This window comes from Brassica napus, chromosome C3, assembly GCF_020379485.1.
Source record: "Brassica napus cultivar Da-Ae chromosome C3, Da-Ae, whole genome shotgun sequence".
Lineage (NCBI taxonomy): Eukaryota > Viridiplantae > Streptophyta > Magnoliopsida > Brassicales > Brassicaceae > Brassica > Brassica napus.
Genome location: NC_063446.1, coordinates 35,852,261 through 35,862,380, shown reverse-complemented (window position 1 = coordinate 35,862,380; position 10,120 = coordinate 35,852,261). Strand labels below are relative to the sequence as shown.

Here is a 10,120-nt window from a genome sequence, read left to right as displayed (position 1 = left end):
TTTTTTTTTACTTTAGTTAAATTTCATTTTTTTTTTAATTCTTATATACTTTTTGTGACTTTTTTAAAGGTTTTTGTTTCAGTTTTATATTGAATTTAGTTTACATAATTTATGTTTACATAATTTATTTTTTAAAACATAATTTCTCTTAAAAAATTAAACTAAAAAGAACTCAATTAAACCAATCCAAAAAACAAACCGAACCGAATACAAACCGAACCGAATATAAACCGAACCGAACCAAACTAACTATTGTTTACTTCAGTTGGGAAAATACTAGAACCGAACTAACAAATTTAAACCGAACTCGAACCAAACTGAGAAAATAACCAAAATGCCCACACCTACCAGAGATCACAGCCCTCTTCAGCTCATCATGTTCCCCTCAATGAGTAGGGCTGGTCAGCATGGGCGAAGCTAGACTTATATTTCATTGTGGGTGCAATAATAATGAAATTCCATTTTATCTAATAATTTCTCTAATTTTACTTTATAAAAATAATCAAAAATGAAAATTCAGTGGGTATCTACTACTTGGCTTCGCCCTTGCTGGTCAGTAAGCAAATCCTAGCGCTTTGAGAGTTAGTACAAAACCTAGTCTATTGGTTGGTACTATCTCAATCCTTGTAGGTTTTATCTATATGCTCTTTTCAGCTCGGATTCTATCTATCTGCCTTTTTGAACTTTTTTTGTCATATATACTGGTGATTTCGTTTTTGTTTATCTTCACTTTTTATGTCATATATATATTCTCCAAACAGTTCGGTGCAAAGAGTATTTATATTGATAGATCATGCATATGTGTATCATATACTTTTGACAAATGATTTGATTAGAGACTCCACCTCAGATAATTTTATATAATGAAAACAACAATCAATGGTTCTCCATGAACAAAGTTTTAAGCATTTCCTCAACATAAGCATTGGCTCACATTTTTTCTTCCTTCTTGATGGTGAGAGAAGTGTTTGTGTGTATACCCGCCAAGTTAGGCTCTCCAAACAAAAAACGTTAAAATTAGAAACTTCAACGTAACAAAGAAAACAAAATGAAAGGAGAAAATTAGGAAATAAAAAGGAGAGTTCTTTATAACAAACCTTATTTCATTGTCCCAAGAAAAAAAAGAAAAAGAAGACAAAGAAGATAGTCAAATGAGAATACATTCTTCTAATCATCCGTGGCTTTTACTAGCCATTCTCGTTGTTCTCCTCTGCTTTCCTGGAGCTCTCTCAAGCAAGGACGAGGAGAAGACAACCTCGAAGAACACGAAGAAAGAAGTAACTTATGATGGAACGTCTTTGATCATCAATGGAAAAAGAGAATTGCTTTACTCTGGCTCCATACATTATCCTCGTAGCACTCCTGATGTAAATCATTCGTAAATCATTTCTGTAAAACTTTTATTTTAATTTTGTACTTACCTGGCCAGAATGTTTTGTTTTAGATGTGGCCCAAGATTATTAAGAGAGCAAAACAAGGTGGTTTGAACACGATTCAAACATATGTTTTTTGGAATTTTCATGAGCTTGAACAGGGGAAGGTAATTTCTTAGCGAATATATCAGAAAAATTAATAAGAAAACTTACATCATTGTTTTGAGGTTATTTGTTTCTTTTTGTTGGGACAGTTCAATTTTTCGGGTAGAGCCGATTTGGTGAAGTTTATAAAATTGATTGAGAAGAATGGTATGTACGTAACCTTGAGACTTGGACCATTCATTCAGGCTGAATGGACTCACGGGTAATTTCTTTGACTCTCTTCTTATTCATAGTGGTTTTGGTGTTTTGAGTTGTTATGTGACATGTTTCATGGTTATGGTTGTGATTAAACATCAGAGGACTTCCTTACTGGCTTAGAGAAATTCCCGGGATCTTCTTCCGTACAGACAATAAACCATTCAAGGTATTTTTATTTGTACATGTGCATGTATGATATGTTTATATGAGTGTGATAATAGAATCAAAAGGTTTACAATAATTTGATGAAACTGCAGGAACATACAGAGAGGTATGTTAGGGTGATACTTGATATGATGAAGGAGGAGAAGCTTTTTGCTCCACAAGGAGGCCCCATCATATTAGGACAGGTATCATTTACCCCAAAAATATATTTTTAGTTATATATGAATTTGGAACTATTGAAAACTTTGTAAACTGAAAACTGGATGCAGATAGAGAATGAGTATAGTGCGGTTCAACGTGCATATAAAAACGATGGATCAAACTACATTAAGTGGGCATCTAAATTGGTACATTCTATGAATTTGGGGATCCCATGGGTTATGTGTAAGCAAAATGATGCTCCTGATCCTATGGTAAGTCATCTTTCTATCACATTACTTGATAATTATAACAAGGTAATCGTAGAATTTAACATCAAGAACTTTAATATTTTAATAGATCAACGCCTGTAATGGAAGACATTGTGGTGATACATTCCCTGGTCCCAACAGAGACCACAAGCCATCTTTATGGACAGAGAATTGGACTACTCAGTGAGTTCTTCACTTGAGCTCCTTAATTAGCATCAACTAGAAACAAAAGACAATGAGGTCAAACTTGAAATTATTCGTGTACATTGATTGTAGGTTCCGTGTTTATGGCGATCCTCCGGTGCAACGATCTGTAGAAGATATCGCCTTTTCTGTAGCCCGGTTCTTTTCCAAGAATGGAAGCCATGTTAACTACTACATGGTAGATAAAAATACTGTATAAACCCCATTTATATGTTTGAAGAACGTTATCAAATTGTTTGTTTTCTTGTAGTATCATGGAGGTACTAACTTTGGAAGAACCTCTGCTCATTATGTAACCACTCGTTACTATGATGATGCACCTCTTGATGAATACGGTAAAATAAAAAAAAACACAAGTAGCAGATGTTTTTTTTTATTAATAAAATCTAGTTGATGATTAATGTATTTTTCTCGTGTGCCTTTTTGTTACACACATAGGATTGGAAAAGGAGCCTAAGTACGGTCATCTAAAACATCTTCACAACGCACTTAACTTGTGCAAGAAGGCACTTCTCTGGGGCCAATCTCGAACTGAGAAGCCTGGCAAAGACACAGAGGTAACTGCATCTATATATATGCATCGATAAATCCAAACATTTGAAATCTTTCTAACAGAATAAATAGAAATGCTCAATTTCTTGATTTTGATATGTATTGTTGTAATTGCAGATAAGATACTACGAGCAGCCTGGAACTAAAGTTTGTGCAGCGTTTCTAGCTAACAATAACACAGAATCTGCAGAAATAATCAAATTCAGGGGCAAGGAATACGTTATACCGCCTCGTTCCATCAGTATTCTCCCTGACTGCAAAACTGTTGTGTATAGCACCGGAGAGGTGATGATGATAAATCAAAAATCTTGTTGCAAATCAAGTAATTACTAAGAGAAATAAAAGATTCTTTAATTACATTTTTTTTTGTTGCTTTATGTTTCAAGATTGTCTCTCATCACACTGCAAGGAACTATATGAAGTCAAAGAAGGCAAATAAGGCAAATAAGAAGTTTGATTTCAAAGTGTTCACCGAGACCGTTCCACAGGAGCTTAAAGGTGATTCTTATGTCCCTGTTGAGCTCTATGGCTTGGCCAAAGACGAGTCTGATTACGGATGGTACACAACAAAGTAAGCGTACGAATGGATTTATTTTATGTATCAAATTTTTAAGAAAAAAACATCAAAAAGAAACGTAAGAACTTTATCTGATTAATTTTCTATATTATAGCTTCAAGATAGATGACAGTGACTTTAAGAAGAAAGGAGGCAAGCCTACTGTGAGGGTTGCTAGTCTTGGCCACGCGTTGCATGTCTGGCTCAATGGAGAATACCTTGGTAATATTGAGAATTTACAACATTTAGATTTTATGATTAGAGAACTGGAATAATTAATGAATTTTTTTTCAGGAAACGGACATGGTAGCCATGATGAGAAGAGTTTCGTCTTTCAGAAGCCGGTTGCACTAAAAGAAGGAGATAACCACCTTACCATGCTAGGGGTTTTAACAGGATTTCCAGTATGAAACATATATTTTCTTACAAAAAATTATGTAGTAACAAAAACATTCAAGTTTAATGATGATATCATCTATGATTTTCTTGTGTGTCCACAGGACAGTGGGTCTTATCTGGAGCATAGATTCACAGGTCCACGTAGTGTTTCCATCTCAGGGTTGAGCTCTGGACCAATGGATCTCACTGAGAAAAGCAAATGGGGAAACAAGGTTTGTCATGAATCTTACTTTCTCAACCGCTGAGCCGATTTTGATCTGGTTTTCCAAATCTGTAGGTGGGTATGGAAGGCGAAAAGCTCGATATTCACACCGAGAAAGGATTGAAGAAGGTTAAGTGGGAGAAATTCTCAGGAAAAGCACCAGGACTTACATGGTACCAGGTGGAGTTACTAAAACCTTTTCAGAAAAAGATATATTTGATCATCAGCCATCATATAATAGAGATAATTTAAATGATCTAATGAACAATATTTGAAATATATGTTGCAGACATACTTTGATGCGCCAGAAAGCCTAAGCCCTGCAGCAATTAGGATGAATGGAATGGGAAAGGGTTTGATTTGGGTTAACGGAGAAGGTGTTGGTCGATATTGGATGTCGTTTTTATCTCCTTTAGGCCAGTCAACACAAATCGAGTATCATATCCCTAGGTCTTTCTTGAAGCCCAAGAAAAATCTTCTGGTTATATTCGAGGAAGAACCAAATGTGAAGCCAGAGCTTATCGATTTTGTCATCGTCAATAGAGACACTGTGTGTTCTTACATCGGAGAAGAATTCACTCCTAGTGTCCGACACTGGACTAGGAAGAATGATAATGTCCAGGCCATCACTGATGACGTGCAGCTCACGGCTAATCTCAAATGTTCCGGCACTAAGAAGATCTCCGCAGTTGAATTTGCTAGCTTCGGAAACCCTGATGGGATTTGTGGAAACTTCACCCGGGGATCTTGCCATGCTCCTGTCACTAAACAAGTCGTCGAGAAGGTAAGAAAATATGAACTGGCGATAGTTTTTGTAAATAATGTTTCTTGCTACAAAAGTAACTGGGACTGGTTTTCTTTGTTGCTGCAGTATTGTTTGGGTAAAGCAGAATGTGTGATTCCGGTTAACAAGAGCACCTTCCAGGAAGATAAAAAGGATTCATGTCCCAAAGTTGTGAAGACGCTTGCTGTGCAAGTCAAGTGTGGCCGTCCAAAGAAGAACTAAGTATATATCTTTACTTGCTTCGCTGAACTGTTTTGTATTTCATGTTGTGTAGATACAAAAACTATTTTGTTGTTCCATTTTTGAATTTATTAATTAAAACGTATATTATAAGATGTAACGAATTTTGAAATTATTCCTTATAAACTATAACTAAATTTGGTAGAGTGTAGCGAAGAAGACTGATTGTTAAATGAAATGGACTTCTTGCTATTGAAAAAAAAAAGTGATATGATTTTTATTGAGTTTACGAGAATTCGCGTGATTTTTGTTAAACAACGCTAGAATCTTAGCTAAAAACTAAAAATATGAAATTTGTGTTTTTATTTTTATAACTTAAACTCCTTTTAAACACTCTAAAAATATTTTTATTATTTTTGACCAATTCTAAAAACATTTAAATCACTCTGACATCTCTAGCTTAAATTATTTTCAATAACACTAGATTTTAAAGTGTTTTATGAAACAACAAGTTCAGTAATATTAGATTTTAAAGTATTTTTTTTTTAAATCCAAGTTTGAACAACAGTAAATTTGTCATTTTAATACAAAGCACCTCAAATTCTTAGTTGAATACACCTCTTAAATGTCTAACACCAATCTTATAATTTACAATTTTTGGGTTTTCGGAAATTAGTATTTTGCAAACGTAAACTAGAATTTCTTAGGCCTCAATTGGTGACCACAATTTAGATGGTAAATTTTTCATTCCTCAAATTTTATGCCATTTTTGTTAAATATTTTGTTAGTTATAGATTTATGAGTCCCACTTTATTCTTCTCATTTTCTTATGAATGAAAAAATTAAGAAAAACAAATCTCTTTAGTTTCTACGAAGAATGGAATTAATGAACACAGGTTCATCTAGATATGCTTTTTTATTTTCTCGACTGAATATTTGTTCATTGCATTATTCACTTTTCCACTGAATTTAACGGTTACCAATTGAAGCCATAGATGGATTATAAAGAAAGAAATGTTTCTTAATACAAAAACATGCTTGCCGTTTTATAAATATGTATCAACTCTCATGCCGTTTAGACGATAGAAAAACAACATGCAGATTATAATACTCTTATTAGGCGGGGAAATAGATACTGCAGAGAACAGAAGATCACTGACACCGATCCATCTTTTCTTTTAAGCCCATTTCCCCATTGGGTGGTTTTATCTCTTTGGCTCAAACTTCAATGTTAACTAAAAAACAAGATTTGATTACATTATCTTCCTTTGAACCATATATTGTTTCTTATATATCTTCATCTCTCTCTCTCTCTCTCAAAAAAGACTTAAGAATAACAATGGCGGCACTCATCGTTGACGCGGAGTACCTCAAGGAAATCGACAAGGCTCGCCGTGAACTCCGTGCTCTCATCGCCAAGAAGAACTGCGCTCCGATCATGCTCCGTTTGGCGTAAGTTTCTGTTTTTGTCGTTTGAATTTTTTGTGTACTGCATGTGCGATTTCGGTCTCGTCTGGTTTGTGAAAAGGTGGCATGATGCTGGAACCTATGATGCTGAATCCAAGACCGGTGGACCTAATGGCTCCATTAGGAACGAAGCAGAGTATAGTCATGGTGCCAACAGCGGTTTGAAGATAGCGCTTGATCTCTGTGGTGCGTTTTCCTTTTTACCTTCTTTATATATGGATTAACGATTCGATTTTGAGGTTTATTGATTGATTGTGTTTGATATGGGTTATGATATCTTTATAGGTTATACACATACTTTGAGATGGTTGGCTATGTTTCACCTGGATTTACTTGTACTTGTGATGAGATAGTTCTATTAGTATTGATTATGAGAAATCACAGGTTGTTGAACAAAACAAAAAAAAAAAAGAAAAGAAGAGAAATCACAGGTTTAAATTTTTAGAGTGTCTTTTATGCTCATCAATTTAGGAAACCTTTACCTTGTACTCATGTGGGGTGTATTTTTGTTGTCTTATGACTTGAATCATTTTTTAAAATATTCTTACTGCTTATTTTGAATTTTAATGTTGATTATTTGATATTTCAGAGGACGTGAAAACGAAGCATCCCAAGATCAGTTATGCGGACCTGTACCAGGTAACTAAAACGAATGTTGCTTGAACGTCAATGATGATATTATCATTACAATTAAGACTCTGAAGTAAAATCAGTATCCCTTTTTGGTCAGTAAAGGCTACAAGACTTTTTATTAGTTGCCTTTATAACCTTGATTTAAGTGTGTTAGTTTGTTAGATATATTTGTTTCAGTTGTCGTGCAGTTCTTTGGGTATAGAAACAGGGGAACTGAGAATTACTTGTACTGAAATTATTTCGGCTTATTTTGTCTTTTTGTGTGTTTCTGGCTTTTACAATTGCAACCATAAAGTGAATGCTCAGAACAAAAGTACACAACCAGCAAAACTACACAACCAGGGCCAATATTATCTAATAGAAAGAATGTTTTGCTCATTCATTTTCCCATGAATTTGATTATGCCAATTTCAGCTTGCTGGTGTGGTAGCAGTTGAAGTGACTGGTGGACCTGACATCAGTTTTGTTCCCGGCAGAAAAGTAACATTCTCTCAGCAATTAATAACATCTTACTTCCAAAAAGCAATATAACAATATTAGCTTTATGTTTCTTTCTTATAGGATTCAAATGCATGCACGGACGAAGGAAGACTTCCTGATGCTAATCAAGGTAGGATGAAAGTTATATGCTAATAATCACAAGCTTTGTGTTTGTGTAGCAAATAAGTAAAATGGTGGATGAACGCATGGAATATCTGGAGTGTCATGGTTTTACCCAAATATACAATATACTTTATCTGTTGGAATTGTATTATTTCCTGAATGAGGATTTAAATATGAAGTTATGTCTTGTTAATTTGCATGTAGGTTCCAAACATCTGAAAGATGTCTTCCACCGGATGGGACTGTCTGACAAAGATATTGTGGCACTGTCAGGGGCACATACTCTGGTAAATTCTTTGTTGCACAATTCATATTAGTCATTTGGTATTAAATATAAAATAATAATTTGTGTATAGAGTTTACAAAAAATAAGATTCCGATGATTAGGGAATGGCTCATCCAGAGAGATCAGGTTTTGACGGACAATGGACTCAAGATCCTCTCAAGTTTGATAACTCATACTTTGTGTAAGATTCTTTAAATTCCTGTGACATTTGGGAACAACAACTAGTAATTATGGTTAGTGGTTTGTTTAAACCATGATCATTGTTGGCACCAGGGAATTGCTGAAAGAAGATGAATCAGATGGCTTGCTGAAACTTTCAACGGACAAGTCTTTGTTGGAAGCCCCGGAGTTCCGTCAATATGTTGAGCTTTACGCAAAGGTATGTTATATCTTCATTGTGCCATCTTGATTTCTCTTTTTGTCAGCCATTTTGTTTGTTGAAGTTTGTAACTCTTCTTCCCAATTCTTCCCAACAGGACGAAGATGTATTCTTCAGAGACTATGCAGAGTCACACAAGAAACTTTCAGAACTTGGATTCACACCAACGTCTACAGTCACTATGGCGATAACAGACTGCACCGCACTGGCACATACTGCAGTCGGAGTCGCGGTGGCTGCTGCTGTTGTGGCCTTTAGCTACTTATATGAAATTCGCAGAAAGATGAAGTAGATGAAATAGAAAGAACGCATCCCCCTTCTCTTCTCTCTGGTTTGTAAGCATGCATTTAAAAAAGATAATATGTACTGATAGATTCTTATATTTCTGCAATAAGATCACACATTGATCAGTTTATGTCTTTATGATCGAGGTGTTCCATTCAAGTTTTGGTTCAGGTTTTCTATTTTAGGAAAAACAATCGTTAAACCAAATCTACTTAGGATTAGTACACTGCACAAAAAGCTTAGGATTTGTAACAAAAGGTTTCAGATCCTAACCGGATATATCTAATTTTTAATAGAGCTAAGTTTTGGAATCAAGGTGACCATTGTTCACCTTGTTTCAGAAAAGCATAATTTAATATGAACAACTTTGGATGTGTTTATTCAGACATTAATTTTGGTGTTTTAGTTTTAACATTAACTAAAATGTACTTTAAATGATGTTGTTAAACTTTGTTGAATCAGATGTCAGTCATGTGTCTAAATTTTGCTAAGTCAACTTCCACACGCTAAAAATTATCAATAGGTACCTACAATTTTTAAAGTATACTCTAAAACCCAAAAATATATATGAAACTCGAAAAACTTCAGAATAACAAAAATCCAAAAAATACTTGCAAAGCTAAAATATATCCAAATATACCCAAAATATACCCAAAAATCGTAAAATATACCCAATAATTCAAAATGAAAAATATACCCAAAAATCCAGTAAAACTAAAATATCAAAAAAAAAAAACCAAAATATCAATATAAGCCTAAATTAAATACACTGAAAACTGAAGAAAACTAAAAACAAAAATACGTAATATCAAAACCATACTGTAAGTCTGTAATAACTAAAAATTTAAAAAATAATATAATGTTTAGACTATAGGGATACCCGATCGATTCTTGGATAAAAACTGAAACCAAATTAATATCAAAGGTCTAGAAGTGCAAAACCTAATACGGTAGAATATCTATAACTGGACTTTGTGTGAATTGTTTTTTGTTTTATTGGTTCCATTTCGGGTTATCAGGTTCAAGTAAAATGCACAGAGCGTTCCCCAACAAAAACCAACCCAAAAAATGACTCGAATCAGGTTTGGTTATGGATGTTTTACCCTATTGAATTCTCCATGCTTAGACCCTTGGATATGGGTTAGGTTCTGATTCCTTCTTGAGTATAGATCAGATACCCGAATAACTCAAAAAGTTGTATGTATTGATTTGTTAGGTATCATGCTATATTATGAGTATTTTAGTATCTCGAATTTTCATATATATCTTGATTTGTAGG

At 34.3% G+C, this 10,120-nt stretch overlaps 2 protein-coding genes across 3 annotated transcripts; both read left to right on the top strand.

Moving 5' to 3' along the window:
• Positions 1-1,084: 1,084 nt before the first annotated feature.
• LOC106385885 (beta-galactosidase 13-like) lies at positions 1,085-6,519 on the top strand. Its single transcript, XM_013825788.3, has 18 exons — positions 1,085-1,367; positions 1,445-1,540; positions 1,628-1,740; positions 1,836-1,902; positions 1,994-2,086; positions 2,171-2,314; positions 2,400-2,494; positions 2,588-2,693; positions 2,766-2,850; positions 2,954-3,072; positions 3,185-3,352; positions 3,454-3,638; positions 3,739-3,845; positions 3,918-4,027; positions 4,124-4,234; positions 4,300-4,404; positions 4,514-5,008; positions 5,096-6,519. Exons 1-18 carry the CDS (start codon positions 1,152-1,154, stop codon positions 5,228-5,230), a joined length of 2,550 nt encoding a protein of 849 aa, XP_013681242.2. The 5' UTR covers positions 1,085-1,151; the 3' UTR covers positions 5,231-6,519.
• Positions 6,325-8,966, top strand: LOC106389449 (L-ascorbate peroxidase 3). Of its 2 annotated transcripts, XM_022699723.2 has the most exons (11): positions 6,379-6,640; positions 6,717-6,841; positions 6,941-6,962; positions 7,040-7,086; positions 7,245-7,294; positions 7,703-7,768; positions 7,850-7,898; positions 8,096-8,178; positions 8,279-8,358; positions 8,451-8,556; positions 8,654-8,966. In XM_022699723.2, the coding sequence occupies exons 1-11, from the start codon at positions 6,417-6,419 to the stop codon at positions 8,846-8,848; spliced, it is 1,047 nt and encodes a 348-aa protein (XP_022555444.2). In that variant the 5' UTR covers positions 6,379-6,416; the 3' UTR covers positions 8,849-8,966. The 2 variants fall into 2 exon arrangements, with proteins under 2 accessions (XP_013685161.1, XP_022555444.2); XM_013829707.3 differs by lacking the exons at positions 6,941-6,962; positions 7,040-7,086 and having other exon boundaries at positions 6,325-6,640.
• Positions 8,967-10,120: the final 1,154 nt, after the last annotated feature.

What these genes read in the sequence shown, in the direction of transcription:
- LOC106385885 (XM_013825788.3), top strand. Translation starts at nt 1,152, where the DNA reads ATGAGAATACATTCTTCTAATCATCCGTGGCTTTTACTAGCCATTCTC. An exon ending in GCCATGTTAACTACTACATG is followed by an intron (nt 2,694 to 2,765) that starts GTAGATAAAAAT and finishes GTTTTCTTGTAG; the next exon opens with TATCATGGAGGTACTAACTT. An exon ending in TTGTGTATAGCACCGGAGAG is followed by an intron (nt 3,353 to 3,453) that starts GTGATGATGATA and finishes TTATGTTTCAAG; the next exon opens with ATTGTCTCTCATCACACTGC.
- LOC106389449 (XM_022699723.2), top strand. Translation starts at nt 6,417, where the DNA reads ATGTTAACTAAAAAACAAGATTTGATTACATTATCTTCCTTTGAACCA. An exon ending in GATAGCGCTTGATCTCTGTG is followed by an intron (nt 6,842 to 6,940) that starts GTGCGTTTTCCT and finishes ATATCTTTATAG; the next exon opens with GTTATACACATACTTTGAGA. An exon ending in GAAAAGAAGAGAAATCACAG is followed by an intron (nt 7,087 to 7,244) that starts GTTTAAATTTTT and finishes TTGATATTTCAG; the next exon opens with AGGACGTGAAAACGAAGCAT.